At 30.5% G+C, this 20,095-nt stretch overlaps 1 protein-coding gene across 1 annotated transcript; it reads right to left on the reverse strand.

Annotated features, from left to right (window-relative positions):
- Nucleotides 1-3,885: 3,885 nt before the first annotated feature.
- On the reverse strand, nucleotides 3,886-19,858 carry LOC134230513 (uncharacterized). Its single transcript, XM_062712350.1, has 22 exons — nucleotides 19,767-19,858; nucleotides 18,869-18,991; nucleotides 18,209-18,297; nucleotides 17,624-17,769; nucleotides 17,292-17,416; nucleotides 17,011-17,122; nucleotides 16,735-16,892; nucleotides 16,458-16,546; nucleotides 16,120-16,257; nucleotides 15,672-15,834; nucleotides 10,349-10,482; nucleotides 9,677-9,773; nucleotides 9,246-9,362; nucleotides 8,344-8,432; nucleotides 7,578-7,723; nucleotides 7,347-7,471; nucleotides 6,700-6,811; nucleotides 6,352-6,509; nucleotides 5,821-5,909; nucleotides 5,359-5,496; nucleotides 4,959-5,121; nucleotides 3,886-3,975 (listed from the first exon to the last, which is right to left on the reverse strand). Exons 1-22 carry the CDS (start codon nucleotides 19,854-19,856, stop codon nucleotides 3,886-3,888), a joined length of 2,691 nt encoding a protein of 896 aa, XP_062568334.1. The 5' UTR covers nucleotides 19,857-19,858.
- Between the last annotated feature and the right edge of the window lie 237 nt (nucleotides 19,859-20,095).

Raw genomic sequence — 20,095 nt, forward strand, 5'->3', positions numbered from 1 at the left:
TTTTATATATTCATTATTCCGAAAAGTGCGCACACAGACGATATGCCGTTATTTGCTTGCATTCAGTGACATAACTTTATATAAAGAAAACGGTACGGTTTAAGCTTTATTGTGCCCTAAAAATTAAATGTTCTTAAAAAGTTATGGAATTGGCTTTAACAATAGTTGAGTAGATGAACATGATTAACATTAAAGAATAAGGCATTAAGAAGAGCCTTTCTCGAAAATATGACGTCATAAATATGGTACATTGTTAAGTTTAATGCATAAAAGCTTCAAAATGACTCGTTTTTATGCTTATTTTCCTTATTGCCTACTTTAATTTTTGGATATATTATACAAATAGCTATGAAAAATCACATATCTCAAAATCTTTCTGGGTGACGGTGGCAAAGTTTGTTTTCTGAAAGAAAATTCCACTGAAAATTGAGGTCTTCTGCAACTTTTTAAGAAAATACTGGAAAATGCACACGTTAATGACGTCACAATTGGCATGTAAGAGGTCATATGAGAAAAACCATTTGTGTATTCGTATTTCAGAGAATTCCTATGATTCATAAAGAATTAGATTTAATTTCTTATATCATTTTCATATTTTAGAAAAATATAGGGCTTTATTTGTATTGAAACTGTACCTTCCTCCTTAAATTCTCGAAGTTTTTTACTTTAACCCATTTGAAAAAAAATCAACCATTTCTTAAGTCATCAAACATAATTATAAGTGCTTGCATTCCCCATGACATAACTATAATTATGAAAAAAAAATTAATTTTCAAGACAAGGAGCATACAGGTGAGTGTAAGAAGTCGGCAGGGGATGCTCACTACTCCATGACACCCGATCCCACCTCTGATGTTTCAGAAGTCCGTGTTTGCTCTGCTCCTGTTTTGTATTGTTTAAAGGATTTTTGATCTTGAATTGCCTACGCAACGTCTTGGTTAAGAAGTCCCATCAGGACTTTAGATCACATAATATTTTATTCATAGCCGAGAATCATGGATATTTTTTTATTTTTATAAATGTACGATTTTTGTATTCATATTCGTTTTTTTAAAGAAGTTTTCCAAAGTTACTAATACGAAGGGCTATCAAAAAGTTCGTGAACTGAGGTTATAAAATTAGTACTATGTAGTTTGTTCTTTCAAAATTTAGATGGAACATAAAACGACACAAAATAAAGAAATGTTGAAAATTTTAGCCTGATACATTCATTATATGCAAAATTATTTTAAAATGAAAACGACATTATATGAACACCCGGCGCTAGCTGTCCTTGTTTATTTTCATGACGTCCGATAACGTCATTGTTTTTTTTAAATGTCCTCCTTTTCTACCTCATATACTTTTTTATGAGATTCCCTGGAGCTGAGAAAGGAATTAAACCCGCATTGTTTATATGACTTTACAATGTCATGGACAGTGGCCTTCAATGAATATGATATTCCAGATGAATTGATATATTGGGAGAGATCTGCTCTGGATTGTTCCGGCATATTTTGTTTTTGGGAGCTCAATATCTTCAACACATGATAAACGTCATTTTTGACGGGATTGATTTTTCACATCTTGACTGCAAATTGACATTAACTGTGTATCCCCTTATTCTCTGAATCTATTCTGACATTAAAAAGACAGGTACTCTGGATTGATATTATTCTCTGTAGCTAGTTTCAACATATTTTAGGTCTATACTATTTTTTCAGGGGCAAAACTTATATAGAATGTTTGAAACGGAAACCCTTCCCCTTTGACGTCATTTTCAAGGCCTCATTTGTTTGGATATTCCGTGTAAAAATTACAATAAGATTTCATAGAACTTCCAGAATCAAGTTAAAATTTCATATTTTACAGAACAATTGTGTCCCGACAGATACCTCAACAATGGGATTTTTGGATGTCAAATAATTTTATCAAATGAGTTTTTCTCAGTTACAAATAGTTTAAAAAACGCCGTTTTTGAGGTTGCGCCGCCTTGACATACCATTGCTTACAGAATCATTACTACATGTAATTTATTTAAAAAAAAATCATGATTTGTGGTTTATTCTTTGGATAAAAAAGATGACGCTAACTAGATATTTCAAAAATCATTGATGTACCATGAGCTGTTTATATACAATTTTAATTTTATGGCGCTAGTCCACGAACTTTTTGATAACCCCTCGTACATCTTACAACATTCTTTTAAAAAAGTCTTCTTTGGTTAATTTCTTCAGAAATAAATATTTATTCCTTTTCCTTTGAAATAAAAATAATGAAAATATTTTTTTTATCTCAGATACGTTATTTTTACTTGGCTCTCCCAAAACATTCACATGAAACATGCGGCAAATAGATAAGTGAGGGAAGAGTGATATACCGCTAGGTACTAGCATTGCATTACATATCTATATTTAAATCTAAACTCTCGTAGTTGTCTGATTACAAAATGAATCCTATAACATGTTAAAGACCACATAAAAATTGCTTTCCCAAAAAATTAAATAAATAAGATAATAATAAATATGAATATATTTTGATTAGAAATATTACATGACATTATTATCAATATAACTATTTTCTTTTTCTATGAAAATATGAAATAGAATATAGACCTTAATGTTCCCGAGGCCTCAATAATGTCCTCTATTATCCATCTTTTATTTTATACATTCCTTTATATTCAGCGGTTTAGATGTTACCGAGTACAATTACTTTTACTTTGCATATACACCTAGTTAAATCCGCTCCTTTTCTTAATTCTTAACGGGCCGTAACTCAGGTTTGTTTTGGTTTATATTTAGAATAGGAGTGCCATGTAAACAAAAAGTATACCAGCAAAGAAAAATACTTTTCTTCATACAATGTGTCACAATAACTGCGTACATGTATATATAGATAATTGTTCCAACATTTCTTATCAGAACATGAATGAAGAGGTAGTTCTATGTCATTTAATTATTTATTTTTTAGAAAATATATCTGTATAAAAATAAATCTATACGCTTTTTAAAAAAAAAAATGTTGGTAAATGAACGCTGCATTCGTATTCGATCGAAAGAATCAAAGATTGCTGGCCTTACTATTATATCACTATTATACTATTGAATTTAAACAACGTCTTTATTTATTTTTATCTTCCCACGGGAAGGATATCAATTCGGATGTAAAAAAAAATTAGTGTAATTTATTAGAGTTGAGATATAGTTTTTTTTTTCTTTTCTTTAACATTTTTGTGAGTAAAGGTTTAAGTTATGACAACACAAACTAATTCTTAATTAACATTATATAATCAGATAACTCTAAATTCAATGAATATTTAGTGAGTTTCAAAGAAGATTGAAGAAGTTCCGTCCCTTTCCAATTTCTCCATGCCAGTAAGTGCTGCAAAAATTTAGAGGCATCAAGTTTAAAAACACCCCATAGCACTTAGCGGCAAACAAACAATGTATATGATGAATAATTTTTAATTGCTTTGCTAATTTATTTCACAAATGCTTTCTATTTCTTCGAAATAAAAATATCTAATCATGCTACCAACATGAGAAAAGCTTGAACTTTTACTAAACTTAATAGAAAAACGCGATGAAACCAGCAAGTGTCAACAGTCACGATATGCCGCTAGATTTTAACTTTGACATAACTTTTACAAAATACTTTAAAAGTGTGCTTTTTGGCAGAATGTGTTTGGGGTTACATATTTTTGGTTTCACGTATTGCAAAGATGATTAATATATTGATTTAGTATATTATTACAAAGTTTTCGGTATGAAGCAGTAAGTAAAATATATTAAAAGTTTGAAACAATTTGAACCAATTTTGATAGATACATTCATTTACATGTAGTCATATATTCAATTGCATTTAGGTATTTACGAAAAAAAGTGCAAAAAATTCTTTCAGAGGTTAAGAAACTGAAGATTTTCTTTTTTCGATTTTCAGGAGGACTTCGTTCTTTGGTCTCAGAAGTGCTCCTGCATCAAGTTGCACAGGAATCTGCAATTGCAACAATGATATTAAATATTTAGATAAAATGTTTAAGAGTAATATGCCACATAGATACATAGCTGAATTAGACATTTTTCTCTTCCAGAAATATTGTGAATTTGACTCCAAATGTTGCCTTCAGATTTACTTTTTAAAATTTTCAAGATATCGTATTTTATTTTAAATAAGTAAGCAATTTATTCCAAAGCTGTTTTTGAGAAAGTCTGGATATACTGTAATTAAGTTTTGTATCCCCTCTTTATCGGGACATGAGAAAGAAACAATACTTCAACTAAACTAAATTACTGAATTAGGGGGAGAATTCGACCAGATAAAAAAACCATTTATTATATATATATATATATATATATATATATATATATCGTTAAAAAATTGTCTGAAAAGTAAAAATGTTCAAATGTTTAGGAAAAAGAAGACAACTAATGTGGCAAATAGCACTTAATGATATTATAAATGAAGGTACCCAATGGCTGAATATGAATGGTAACCAACGATTTGTGTTTGCATATCCAGTCAGAAAACAATTTGAGATTCTTTTGAAATTCCAATTTTGACTTTAAACAATTCTAACCGCTACAAGGGGAAAAAATACAAAATTATAATACATAATATAATATATTAAGATGATCTTGGCGATCTCAAAGAGAATTTACCAAACTTTTATTACTGACTGGACATCCAACTTGGGGTTCATTCATATAAATATACATGTATTGACTCATTATTGTGTACCAATCCTAGTGTTGGAATCTTTGATTTTCGAAATTTGAACTTATACGAGTTGTTGATGTTTGCCTATATATATTGACTTGGGTACTTGTGAGTTGTATTATGTGTCGATGGAGTAAATTCATACATGCCAAAAACAATACAAAAGTCGTAGAAAGGGAATTTTTTGTCAGTGACCTTGCAAAATTAAAACCCTATAAAAATAAAATGTATGGAAATATAATTCAAGAGATCAAAAGCACCTCTGTTTTGTCACAGGAGACAAACATGTATTCCTGTAATATAGTCACCAAGGCACACTTCGCTTCCATCAAGGCTAGTCGCATTGCAACGCAATTTCGTGGCCCCAGTCCAAACGGCAGAAATGCATTTGGCGTCAGGTTCGACTTGTTTTTTGCCAAAAACCTTACCAAAATCAAGCATGTGCCATATGAAAATGAAATAAATCTCAGAATATCACGAATATTATAATCAATTGATCCCCATGAGCATGAAAAAATTATAATTTTAGAAATAAAAAAAAAGCATAAAAAAATAAATGAAATAAGAATTAAAAAAAAAAGATTTAATTTCTGAAACAAAATAAAACTATGAAAAACATCTCTATGAAAAAAAAAAGATTCCGTTGCTACATGTGTATACCTGTCAGGGTAATATTTTTCGTGTTCTTTCCAGTACTTTGGACTTCTTTGTATAGCAAATATGGAGACGGACACTTCCGTGTTTTTTGGTATTCTGTAACCTGATATTTCCATTTCCTGATGGGTTTCTCGGAATGCTCTGTAAATCATGATATAAAAAAGGACAAAATATTGAATCGGAACTTCTGCATCTTAATTTCAAAATCAGTTAAAACATATTGAGAGACTTAAGTCGGAATTAACTATTGTGGTGATTATATCTGTTATACTAGTATATCATATATCATGAGAGAGAGAGAGAGAGAGAGAGAGAGAGAGAGAGAGAGAGAGAGAGAGAGAGAGAGAGAGAGAGAGAGAGAGAGAGAGAGAGAGAGAGAGAGAGAGAGAGAGAGAGAGAGAGAGAGAGAGAGAGAGAGAGAGAGAGAGAGAGAGAGAGAGAGAGAGAGAGAGAGAGAGAGAGAACCTTTGAGCTGGTGGATATAATCGCATAGCCTCCTTAACAACACAGTCTAGGTACTCTAGCTTCTGAATGTTGTCGTAATCAGGTGTATCCTTTGTATGTAGAAAATAAAACTTATTTTACATGTAGATAAACATAAACATACAGAAAGTTTTTTTTAAAAAAGCTTATTTGTACAGAAATTATGGTTATTATTGGTATAAATTAAATAGAATTGATAAGACACGGAGAACTATCTTAATTTATCCAAACTGATGCTAATCTATTGTGAATTAAATCACTGATGGCCAGTATTCACGGGGGGTGTGAATGGTCGGCAGAGGATGCTCACTCCTTCTTGGCACTTGGTCCCACCTTTTATGTTTTGGAGGTCTGTGTTTGCTTTGCTCCTATTTTGTATTGTTTTATGGACTTTGATATTGAATACTGTCCGTTATCTCAATATCCTTCATTGATGCAACGCCATTTTAAAATTCATGCAACCTCCATAAATAAAAAGAAAACGTTAATGAAAATGTAGAAATCAGTTTGTACCTGTCCTATAGTTGTGTCTATTTCAGAAATCAATATGTCTTGATATTCCGGATTAGTTGCTAAGCAATACGCAGTAAAAGTTAAAACTGTGGAAGTGGTTTCGTATCCAGCTAAAATAAACATTATGCAGTTTCCATTTACTTCTTCAGTTGTAAGTCCTGTAAGAAGAATGTAAATCAACATTTTTACAATTTTTAGTTTGCCGTTAATTAAAGTACAGAAATACACATTGTATTAAATATACATAATTGAAGATTTATTCGATATCCTCTCATTACCCATATAATCTTTGCTTGTCGAATGAGATATGTATTTTGACTTTTCAAACAATAGTTTAGATTTTCTTACCTTTCTTTTTCCACTGTTCTTTATTGACTTTATACTCTAAATGCTGTTCAGTGTCAAACAGATCTGTTTCTTTATGGGCATCCAATAAACACTGAAGCAGATCATTTCTTTTCTGAAGTAGAAAAGTTATCATTTATATACATTGTACATGTGAATTAAAGCATAATTTTGTTGTGTCTGGATAAAAAAAAACAGCAAATATTTGCACAGGGTAATTGCGACAAACATGTTTTTCGTTTAATGAAAATATATGCATGCCAATTTGTAAAAGATTTCCAAGAACCCTTGCAAATCTAAAAGTTTCCTTAATGAAATAAATCATGATGTAAAAAAAGAGTTGTTCTTTTCAGCGAAATGGGCGAAAACAACGAAGAGTGACCAATCTCCATAATCTCATAAAGAATTGGAAACTCCAGGGGTCACCAGGGGTGGGATCAAGTACGAAGGAGGAGTAAACATCCCCTGTCAATCGCTCTCATCCGCAGTAAGACCTATTTCATATGTATCATACTGTTTTCCTTTTATCTCAATTGAATATTTGAATAAGGAGAAGTATGAAAACGTAGAAAAAATAAAAAATGCATAGTCCCTAAAAAAATAAGTTTTTTTCTCAAGAAAAGCAATTTTTTCAAGATTGTGTGGTATACCTTGTTGTCCACCCTGAGTTTCTTGGCTTGTTCCACCAAGTGTTTAAAGTATAAGCAGTATTTGTTTTGTCTATCGATGTCCAAATCTAACTTGCAAAGAAGACTGTAAAGCGGTGGCATAAATGCTACAAAATATCGCAAATCATAGTTTAAATAAAATCTAATATACAATAACGAATATTTTATCAAATTAAGTCATACTTTTCAGTTATTATATAGATATTTTCTGACCATTAATAAGTACTCCAAATCCCAAGAAAGCTTTGAAAATTCCTTTTGCGTTCTTCACAAAATCGTTTTCTTCCTTTTTATACAAATCTAACTCTATTCCAAATCCTATGGCGGCAACTGCATCCATTGTAAAGTCACCAAACATTCTTAAAAGCAGAATTCTGACATTTAAAATGAAAATTTTCTTTTTGTTCAGAAAAAGAATGCAATTTATTTTGCGAGTTCAAACTAAGGAAAAAAAAAACATCCTTCGTAGAAAAAGCCAATAAAAGATTTAGTTTTTCTAAGAGTTTATTTTCTCTGATTAATAAGCAAGATATTCACTGTAATTTTGAAAAGTGCAATTTCAAAAGTCCAGTTTGAACTTTGAAAGAAGTTTTGCTATCCCACTGTTTCCTTTCCTTTTTATTTTGTATGAAAAATAATATTTATTTGTTCTCTGGTCAAAAGTATTTTGACATTTTCATTTCAGCAGAGAGTTTAACTTCTAAAAAGTTGTACAGAAAATTCTAAGCCTGTCATTTAAACTACCGGTATAAGAAAGGTTAGTGTACGCATAAAAATTCATCAAGCCATATCACTGTTAGATTAATGTAAGCAAGAACATGTTTACCTTTTCATTATCAGTTTTATTACATTTTAAAATGTTATATCATGTAGGTTATATGTCTATTCCTTCTATTAGAATAAATATGATTCCCCAAAAAGAAGAGTGGTATTAGTACTGTAAATGCTTTTATGAAAATTTAATAAAAACTAAACGTACCTCTTAATGTCAATAGAATGTCCTTGTTTCGCATTATCATCTATGTGTTTTATTAAGCGAGAACAACACCGTTCAAGTATCGGTGACATCTGTCAAACCCAAAAGTGATTTAAATATATGAAAATGAATTAAAAATAAAAGATGTTTTTCGTATTCCCCCAAAAATTTTAACAAGCAATTGAATAAAGTAAACTTTGATAATTGTTTGCAAAATTAAAGTTTTGGAATAAATATTTCTTCTACCTGAATTATAATAATAAAAAAAAGAAAATAAAAGAGAAAAGGAGAAGACACTCTAATTGTTCTGAAAAATGTTTCAATGTGCCAATTTACATATTAACTAATTTTATGTTCCTCTGTTATTATGCAAGACCGAAGCCAAGTCAACTAAGCTAGTTTTTTGATGGATTAAAATTAAAATAACAACAGTAGTAAAAGTGAAAAAAATGTCATTTATTGAAGTAAATGACGCAAAACAAAATATAAACATATTATAAGGGGGTCAGACAAGACTAGAACAAACTTTGAAAGAATACAAAAATCTTTGGTAACATATTATGCAATCTGACCCCCTAAAATTACATATATCATAAAGCTTGTTTATGGACAAGTTTTTGAAACAATTTAAAAAATACATTTTGTACTGGTTATCTTAAATTAATTTAATTTTAATTCAGAAGATTATATTATAGATGTAGGTTCCTTATTAATTTGATAAGGTTTATAAAAACTAATATTCGAGGAAATTTCTGAAGAGTATGTGATAGTGTGTAATATGTATCTATATTCAAACTCCTAAATAACTTAATCTGAATTAATTTTTCTTAATTAAGATTTTTAAACATCACAATTTCTTTATCTCATGAAGTAAACCAGAAAAGACAATCAATAATTTTGAATACCGTTCGCATTTTTCCTGCAGAAAATATTGGAGAAATTAGATTTCTCATGAATCGCCAATGGTCGCCCTTAAGTTTGATGAGACCATATTGAAGATCATTGTGTCTTTTAAACGGATCCTGAAGAGAGAAAAACATTAAAGATGTTTGCTACATTTTAAACAAATGATAGCGTAAACAGGAAACCGCATTTATTTGGGACTTCCGTTATGAACACCATTAATTTGTTTTCTGTTTATAATGGTGTTTAATCATATTTATCAATAAATCAAAAAAATAAATTAATGCTGTTTAAAATCCTTAATAAATCATTTATTGATTAAAGGATAATATATGTCATAACATATAAAAAAGTGCTTTTGCCTTGATTGTGAAAACTTTTAAATGTTGATGACGTGTTATATTTTCTTTGACGTAATGAAAAGTGTACTCACTGCAGTGTTTGGAATGGTTGAGAATCTTTTGATCAAGATGTCACATGCTAACTCCGGGTCTAGTATCAGGAGAGAGGGTCTATGAAAAAGGTAAGTCCTAAAATACAATGTGATGACTCATGAATTTCAGCTCGTCTAAAAGAAATCAGTTTTGCTAACATTCAAAATTTAATAGATTTTCGTAATGTACATGCTAGAGCAGAACATTAGTTGAAAACCTGGAGATTTAAAAAAAAGAAATAAAATATATCAGAAATGACAGTTCCTTTCATAGTTATAATTAAAGCAAGACCATACTTAGAAATATACGAACCTCTCATATCCTATTAAAAGAAACACATGCGTGATTCTTGGCTGTGTATGGAAATATTAACTCACTGAATCAAATGACTAAAAAGGAGGATTTCCTCGGCTAAGCCACAAGTTTAACAGTATTACAAAAATGCTACATACACGTTCATTCCTTTCGTTTGAGAGAAGATCTAAATTTTTAATTAGTTAACAGATTAAGTGTATCGTAAGTTATAATTACAGTAAATAAATTAATAAAATAAACCAGAGCTGGGAGACTGAATAGAATGATGAGATTTGTGATATAGTAATTACATACCCTTCTAAAACACTTTCATAAGGTGTCTATATATACTGCAAAATTAATATAAAGTTACTTACCCCACTATCTTATCGTATGTTGAATGCATTTTTAGGTCAAACGCTCCAAGTCCCTGATTACATAAATGTAATAAAAAAGCTCTTGAATAGCACAGATCATATTTCATTGTAAGATCGTTAAACGCGTGTTTCTTCTTTTACAGTATTTTTTATCAAAATATAATGTAACAGACTTGCATTTTTCATCAAAGGAACGTGGCCTACAAAAAGTGTTGGTTTTGGATGGGGAACACCAAGTCTACTCCAAAAGCTCAGTTTATATTTTGAGTACCTGTGAACAGAGATTTTTCAAACATTCAGTTACTAGTTTGTCATTCCTGATTCACCTGAAACTTTAGTTGTTTTATGATCAAAAACGTACTTGGCATTGTCATCGTTGTTTGGGTTCTCGCTTCATTGAATACTCCAATGATCGTTTATAAAATTCAAAATCACACAATTTTTTATAGAAGTTCATAAACCCATGACTGTTTTACTTTTTATATAAGCATTCCAGGCGATAAATTAAAAAATAAGCATTTTGATATCATAGAAAAATGCTTCTCCTTAACAAATGGAAGTCAGAAATTTTTCATATCTTTTGATCAAGGCGTCGGAACCGGGTGGGGGGTGTAAATATCAGTGTCAACATACAAAGGAATCTACAGTGTAACATAGACGTAGAAGAAAAAATACAATGGATACGTCAATAATTGTATTGCTTGACGAATTGAAATCCTGACACACATTTTGCTTAAAGTTCAAATTGCATTCTGTTGTGTAAGGCTACCGATAATCGTTTATATGTATTATTGCTTTTTTCAGTAAATACTGTGTTTTCCTCATGTATTTTTACGAAGTAGAACTTAAATAATACTTACAAATAAAGTGTCAAGAAAAATAAGATCAAGATAAGACTCCACCCAGGAAGATTAACTAATCCAAGTATATTCATCTTAATTGTGACGGTTGTAAATCTGATATACTTCTAACAACTGACCCATGGAAATTACGGTTGGTTGCTTCAATTAATTCTTAAGAATTTGTTGACATTGATCATTGAAATCATTTCAATTTAATTATCCAATTTTTGATACCAAAATGGGAATAGAAATATTTTACTATCTCCTTGATCACTATATATTTTTGTAAAAACATACAAAAAAGCAGATTGATATGTAGAAACAAAAAGCCTATATATCTCCTAAATAGGTCATATTACGTCACGTGGTATCAATCTTTATCGTTGTTGTTATTAAAACACATATTTTGCTGTTCACATAACGTTTCAATGTTTCATTCAGGCATTGTGTGAAGTATACTACAAGAATATAAGTATTACGCCTTTATTCAATTTAAATTTATTTAAATTGCAATAATTTAATTTTAGTTGTTACACGTCATTTGATTGGTTAAACGGTTTTATCCATTTTTTATAACATAACTTGCCTTTGTCACAATGAGTTACGTCAAAAACGTATTACTCCGCTTGACGTTAACTTTTAAAATATGCGATATTTGAAGCCTTTTTCCGAAGGAAAAAATACAAAAATTGTCTCATTGTCTACAGTGAAATTAAATTATAAGGAATGAAGCTTATTTCAGCTTAAACGTAAACTGCCCCAAGTTATGTTATATCGTATAACAAAGTTGAAATAAGCTTCATTCCTTCACTAAACTTAGCTTTAACGAAAAGAAAGTGATGAAGCAAAGTGGCGTATTTGCCAGCAAACCTTATCTTTCAAAGTAGCTTTTTTGAATCGTGGCAAAAAAAAAAAAAAACGAAAAACACTTAAAGTAAAAATCTTTAATAAAGTATATATTTGATGAACCGTTGATGCTTGTAAAAAAACTCCACTTTTTACTGTATCTTGCGGTTCTCTTAAAAACAAAAAAACATGTCGTAAACTACATAAAATGTATAGGTCTATGTTTCAGCAAATCATCGTGGGACCGTTGACTCTGAAGCATCTTTTCGACACTCCAAAAATTAAGAATTAAGAACCCATGAGATTCTTCAGAAATAATTAAGAGCTTATTTTAGTCTTTCAATGATGAAATCATGTGTTAAAAGATAATCTTAAAACAACTTGTGAATAGAATCATAAAACAGACTTAAAGTCAAATTTTTAACCGCCTGTAAAATGTTTATTAATGATTGAACGAATCTCTAATTTTGCAGATAACACTTTTGTAAAGCAATATTAAAACATATTTTAATTTTTGTCTGCTTAACTTAATCAAAATCCTAGTACAATATGATTATTTTGACTTATCATAAAAATTTTGACTAAGGCTTAAGATATTTGATGATCCTGGGACCTGGTGTAACTTACCCAATCAATAAAACATATGGAGATAACGAACAGTATTCAAGCTCAAAATTCCATTAAATTAATACAAATCAGACGTAGAGCAAACACTGACCGCTACAACATCAAAGGTGGAATAAGGTGCCATGGAGGAGTGAGTATCCTTTGCCGAACAGTCACCCCCGCCGTATGCTTTTTGTCATCTCATGGTCGGACAAACGTAACAAAAAAAATCTGTAGACAATTCATTGAGTAAATAATGACCTAAAAATCTGTATGAAAATTGTCAGCCAGCATTTGACTTAACGATAGATTGAATTTGTTGACCAAGTCATTTTATCTACCGTAGACGTAACAAAATGACGACTTTAAACGGGACTTTTGAAAATATTGTTTTATCGCCTTATTTGCCAATAACTTACCTCGAATAGATATTGTCCATACGTAAAGAATTTCTAGCACATCTAATCAAGTGAGAGATGTAAACCCCATTTGAAGGTGTTTAGGGTATATTGCTGCATTAGAAGTTGATAATTGATAAGTGAAAGTCATCAGGTTTGTTGTAAAGCTTTATTGTTATGTTACCATTTTTTTTCTAGTAAAATATCCAAATATGAAATAGATGTGTCAGACTTTGTGGTATCTTTTATCTTAATCTCACTGCGATATATCGTTTTGACATTTGAATGGAAATAACCTTTATTAATTGATGATACGTTGATATATCTAAATTTTGATTTGAAAGTCACAGCGAGTTTTTCTTCCTCTCATCTATAAAATTTTGAATAAATTCTGCTCATACAAATACAAGAATAGGTTTATGTATATGTAAATCCTTGATATGTAAACATCATCAAGCAATCAATGCATCAAATATAACAATAAATGAAAGTTGTAAAGAGATAATTCTCCAAAATATTGGAACTTATATGCAAATAAAAGGAACGGTGATAGATTTCTACAGCATAAATATACCCTCAAGTACAAAATAAGACGAAAATATATCATAAAGTAAATCTTTTGTAATAAATATTCATATATAAATCATATATGAAAAATTATATAAATATATGAACGATCATGCTAAAACTGTTTACATGTATGTCGCTACATAGTATAAAGTAATTAATAATATGACAGCACATAATACAAAGCAATACATTCTTAAATAAACAAAATCTTATTACTTGTAATCTAATATATCAAACATAAAGAAGTATGAAAAGTCAAAGGTTTAATATTCCAAAATACTATAGAATTCCCTCATATATTGATGACATGTACATGTATATTGAATGCCTAAAAGTGACATTTTTTTCATATAAATGCGCAATTCTGATAACAGTTGTAATGTATAATCTCCATATGACAATCCAAACCCATGACGTCATAAAGGTCAAGGATAATTCATATTTATATAAAAATTTGTCTACATGTCGCCCTGGCGACCTGTCCACCTGATACAAAGTCTACTTGTCGATTCAATATGACAGCTGTTAACCAGACAAAGCCGTTTTATATACAAATTATCTTTTAAATTAATCTAATATAAATGCAAGATAAATATCTTGTTTTGTACATTTATGATCCTTTTGATATAATAATTGGTTATACAATATAGAATGCAATTGGTTTGTATAACTAATTCACCAACAATGGCCCTAAATATTCATATATATTTACATTTAATATATATGCAAAATATGCTAACTTATCTTGTTTTGTACATTTATGAATATAAATGAATATGCAAAAATATATATTCTTACGAGAAAAAAAATAGAACTATTTTTGTCTTATAATGCACTTGAGCCTATTTTTCTTTACAGAGTATTGCTATTTATATGCCATGTTTACTGAATAATCGTTGTTTATTACGTATACTTGGATTCTGTGATGTTGTCAAGAATATCATAGAAAATCTTGGCTTACATTAGAGTACGAGTCTCCAGTAAAGAAAAAAGAAACATGACCATAAAATGAGTAGACCCGATTAATGAACCTTTTCTCCAAAAGATCACATATAATATATAAGATTTTTGCTTCTCAACCACATGTTCTACGGTTATCTGGATACAAACTGCGACGTCTTCAAATTCTCGTAAATTTGTTTTTGATGCAGTTGTGACGTCACAGAAAGTATTGAAACCCTCTGCGAAAAATTAACAATTTCACAGTATGAGATTGCCTTAAGCACACATGATACAAACAAACTTTTGACAAAACTTTGGAAATAACAATTTGGGTCATGTTTTCATGAATAAAATGAATAGGTTTCACAGAGTAGTTTTTAATTTTTTATTCAAAGTTGCACAAAAATGGAATTTGAAGTGAAAAATATTTGTATAGAATAATAAAGATGGTTTTAGACGGGTAGAAATTTGAACGTCACAGAAGGGTTACAATTTCTTTATATTCTAGAAATTTATTATTTGCATCATTTGCAATGAAATTAGGTAAAAAAATATATACCAATCCAGGCATCCATTTTTTGTTTGTATCATCTGTCCTTAATATTGATTATTACTTTAGATTGTTTTACTCTTTTTTTAAGTTTAAGACGAATGTATCGGACCTATTATCACATGGAATTTACTCCTATACACTGTTCAAAATGTTCACAAATGTTCATAACTTTCGCGTTATTATAATAACTGTGAGAAGGAAAAAAATGTTTCGATAATCTGAAGTGCAAGAGATTATCGTTTTTCTATTTTCAAGAACGTCCCATTTCTTGGCTTCTGTTGGCCTTTAGAATCCATATCCATCGGAATCTAGAAAAGTGTAAAGAATATATAACTCTTAATATTACCAAAAAAGCATTGTAAAACACTTTATAAAAGATTTAAGTACAAGTAAACAAAAAGGTCGGAATTTATATCTCATGAAGACATAAAGATCTAAAAGCAGAACAATACTGCCAATGAAGTACGTGTGGCATTCTGTTCTTCCCCATTTTTTAAAAAATATAAACACAAAAATTGTACCTGTTGCATTATGATTGTAGTGCTCAATAACATTAAAAATTATACCTCGTTTTTCTCGCATGGCACAAATTTATATTTTTGAAGAATAGTTACAATGGCGCATTTAGCTTCCATATAAGCCAGTCTCATAGCGACACAATTCCTGGGACCTAGTCCAAACGGAAGAAACGTATATGGCGTCAGGTTAGACTTGTTTTTCACAAGAAACCTGTAAGATTTAAACAAATGCATTGCTAAAAAGAGGTCGTATTAAAAAGAGAATAAGATGAAAATACATTGGGGTATTAGATTAAATAGCCCTGTTTTATATGTCACAAGTTGATTTGAAAAATGACTGATTAATCAGTAAAGATAAATAATGGATACAATTTTGTATATTTGACTTAGGGATAGGAGGTACATGGGAATTAGTACCATAATTCTTTAGAAAAAAATAAATATTGATATTTTGAAATGAAACATTTTTTTCCACGAAATAAAAAGAATATGTCACCTGTCAGGGTTATATTTGGAAGGTTCCTCCCAGTATTTAGGACTTCTGTGAAAAGCATAAACGGGAATCACGATTTCTGTATTTTTGGGTATGGTGTAGCCAGCAATCTCCACATCCTGGGGACTTTCTCTATAGAGCCTAAGTAAACATACAAAAACATTTACGTTCATTCATAAAAGTTGTGTTAAAAAAAGTATCCTTTTCCAAACCAAGATTTCATGTGTAATATATATAATACAAAATCCAAAGACACTATTCAGATTCAGAGAGAGAGAGAGAGAGAGAGAGAGAGAGAGAGAGAGAGAGAGAGAGAGAGAGAGAGAGAGAGAGAGAGAGACCTTAGACCCGGTGGGTTTAAACGAAGTGCTTCTTTTATAACACAGTCTAAATATTCCATCTTCTGTATGCTGTCATAATCCGGAGCTTCCTTTTATGAACGAAATATGCATTATTTTAAAAGATAAAACATGAAATGAAATTATAACTATACTAAAGTAACTTGATTTTCTTTTATACCAATCTTCGAGGAAGAAAGATATATGTACACATTCAGTTGAAAATTAAAGTGTAGATAGAACCTGCCCACTACATAGATCTATTACTGTGTGATTGTACCTGTCCAATAGTTGAATCTATTTCGGAAATCAGCTTGTCTTGACATTCTGGATTTGATGCTAAGCAATATGCACTATACGTCATGGCAGCAGAGGTGGTCCCATAGCCAGTTATCATAAACGAGATGGAATTTCCATTGACTTCCTCTGTTGTAAGTCCTGTTGAGTAAAAATATACATAAATAACCTATCCTCTGACGTAAGCTTATGAATGGAATTCATTTCAATTATGTTTTTTTTTTAAATCAACAATGCGTACACTTCGATCCGTTCATACCCCTCTTTTTCCATTGATCCTTGTCATCTTTGTATTCCAGGAATTGTTCCGTGTCACTGACCTCGGTGTCCTTATGTGCATTCAGTAAGAGCTGAAGAAGATCAGCCCTATCCTAAAATTAGATTGAAACACGTCGGCTGAGTAATTACAATTTACAGAGCATGTCTTTAAAAAAGGATGTTTGGAAATTAACACCAAATGAGGGGATAAGGTTTGAAATAGTTACACAGCTCCTAAGAAATATAGTTGCATTTTTTTGAAGGTGATTTTTTTTCAATTACCTTGTCATTTCCTCTTAGTTTCTTAGCTTCTTCCACTAGTTGTTTGAAGTATTCACAAGCTTTCTTTTGACCATCTATGTCCAATCCCAATTGGCATAATAGATGGTACAGGGGCGGACAATATGCTGAAAAATAAAACAGTGTACCTATAAATACAATATTTCTGCAGTTACATGTGGTATAAATCTTTATCGTTATCGCAGTTATATACGTTTTGTAAAGCTCAGCAGCTTCCACATCACAACAAATGACAAAACGTTATGGTAAGCGAATATCCTCGGATAACGTATAGCTATAAAGATACAGTATAATACAGAATTAGTTGTTTTAACCATTTATACGTGCTCCTAAGCCTGTGAAAGCAGCAAAGAGTGTATGTGCATGCTTTGCAAACTCGTTTCTTTTATCTTTATACAAATCCAACTCGATTCCAAACCCAATAGAAGCTATTGCGTCCATTGTAAAGTCTCCAAACATTCTGAAATAAAAAAAAGGTATATGCAAGTTGAATACTTGAAACATTTTATACATCTACATTATCTAAATTTTGGACCAAAAAAAGGCCCATTGTATGACTATATTAATATGAGCATTTAAAAATCTCCGTCATAACATTTCGTTGAAAATGCCGAAAGGTTCTGAATCTATTTTACATTGTTCTGAGAAATAACAATTTTCAGCGTGTGTATTTTCCAGCATACCAAATGAAGGTATGATTATGCTCTAACAATGAAACAAAGCATTTTGTTTTTAAAAAAATGTTTTCTCAAAGACATATTTTTTTTTAATAAAATCAAGTCATCATAACTTTTGTCATTTAGATTTTAATTGAATGCAGCTATTAGATCATACAGAAAGAAGTTTACTTATATTTTTGGTACTTTAAAGTAGAAATGCAAATCAGATTTAAGTCTTACTTTCTAAATTCAATAGGATGTCCACAACTCATTTCGGTCTCAATATTCTTTAGTAAATTTTCACAAGACTTTGCAAGTATTGGAGACATCTTTAAAGACACAAGAATGATAAATAATAATTTTTAAAAACAAAACTAGTACTTTTATGTAACATTTTCAGATTTTCTTTTTATAGGGGTTTAACTACTTTCAAACTATGGCATGTATGCAAGATTTGTCGTCTGTAAATTCAATCAAGTTTAAATCTTTTGTGTTGTTTAAATTTCATGAATGCTGAAATACCCTTCTAAGATAAGACCCCCTCTCCCCCTAAAAAAACTTGTTCATTTGTCAATTGTTTGTGTAGATCCTTTATTTTTATCTTCTACCTCCCAGTGAAATTGTCCTAGGGCACACATTATATAAAAGTGACTAACATCCGTCTAAATACTCAATGAATAATTTGCAAACAGACAGACGAGTGAATGAAAATACTCCCAATTCTTATATTCAATATCCGGTCTAGAGATAGATATATTCAAACAGACGGTTGCCATTATCAATTTGTAATGAATAATGAACATTTTTAAAAAGAATTTTAAACAATCCCAGTCAATCTATAAGTAAGTGTAATATCAACTTATAAATAAGCTATGTATATATAATTTTATTGTGTCTTACCTTTCTCATTTTTCCAGAAGAAAAAATTGGAGAAATCGTGTTTCTCATGAACCTCCATTGATCTCCCTTTACTCTTGTTAGATGACTGCCAAAATTCTTTGGTCTTCTAATTATTAAATTATCCTGTAAACCAAAGCAAGAAAAGGCAAATTCAAATTCAAAGCTGAATTTATGTGAAAAAGTGTTTTCTTTCATTCTCTCTCTCTCTCTCTCTCTCGACCAATCGATCGATTGATCGATAAATCGATTGATCTTGATCAATCGAAACAATTGAAAAATATATGAATTAAATGCGAATAAAGATTACTGAATTATTGTTGACAAAATGTCTTTGTAAAAAAAGCTCTATTATTGCGAAGACGATAATACGAGTAAACCTGTCACTTCAAGTCTCTTATCCTATGAATTGTCAAAGGGAAAGTTATGATTTATTCCTGTATTTATGTCTTGTACCTAACAGGTTATAATCTGAAAACCCTGGTCTACAGTTTGATGCATTTATATAGGTACATATTCAATAGCAATAATTAAACATTAATTTGTTTTAATCACTTCTTGCCATGGCCTCTTCTATTAGCAGCTTCTCAAGTGATAAAATATAAGGAGACATAGAAGAGATAATGAATTCTTAATAAAATAACCCCAGAAAACTGGATAGATAACTCTCTTGTCTTGGCAGCATAATTATAGCCAATTTCCCATTGTGCCAATTGTGTATTCATTTAATAGTACGTGAATCCTAAACGACGTCGATAAAAACCTCTTTAAAGCTACTGTATTTTTGTTGCTGTTGAAACCTGTTTAAAATAAAATTATCTTACACAGTAAGATAAGGTTTCATTAATACTTGCAATACGAAACTTACTTCATGTTATGGAATGGCGTCAGTGATTCTTACCGGTCTATTAGGGAATGTTGAAAAATCCTTGATCGTGATATCTCGTGCCAACTCTGGATCCAGGATCAACAGGGACGGTTTGTGGTACATGTATATACTATAGATTGCTGTCAAGTATATGCTTAGAAAAAATAAGTATTTTCTTGATTTAACACTTTTTTAATAAGAACAGTGCAAGACTCTTCAATTACTAAAATATCTAGTGTTTAGTAGTTTAGTAGTAGTGCTAGTTGTTTTTGTTTCTCTTTTTCCTTTGTTCTTATGACTTTTTAACTTTTTTCTTTGTCTTGAGGAAGGGACAGGGCGTCCCGAAAATTTGACAATTTTTA

The sequence above is a fragment of the Saccostrea cucullata genome, unplaced genomic scaffold, assembly GCF_032062105.1.
Source record: "Saccostrea cucullata isolate Sc308-1 unplaced genomic scaffold, CSIRO_AGI_Scuc_v1 ctg1655, whole genome shotgun sequence".
NCBI classification, from domain to species: Eukaryota; Metazoa; Mollusca; class Bivalvia; order Ostreida; family Ostreidae; genus Saccostrea; species Saccostrea cuccullata.

Excerpts from the sequence above, each read along its gene's own strand:
- LOC134230513 (XM_062712350.1), bottom strand. The coding sequence starts at position 19,856 with ATGTACCACAAACCGTCCCTGTTGATCCTGGATCCAGAGTTGGCACGA. Across the intron at positions 18,992-19,766 it reads CAACATTCCCTAATAGACCG|GATAATTTAATAATTAGAAG; the intron begins GTAAGAATCACT and ends TTTGGTTTACAG. Across the intron at positions 17,123-17,291 it reads AACTAAGAGGAAATGACAAG|GATAGGGCTGATCTTCTTCA; the intron begins GTAATTGAAAAA and ends ATCTAATTTTAG.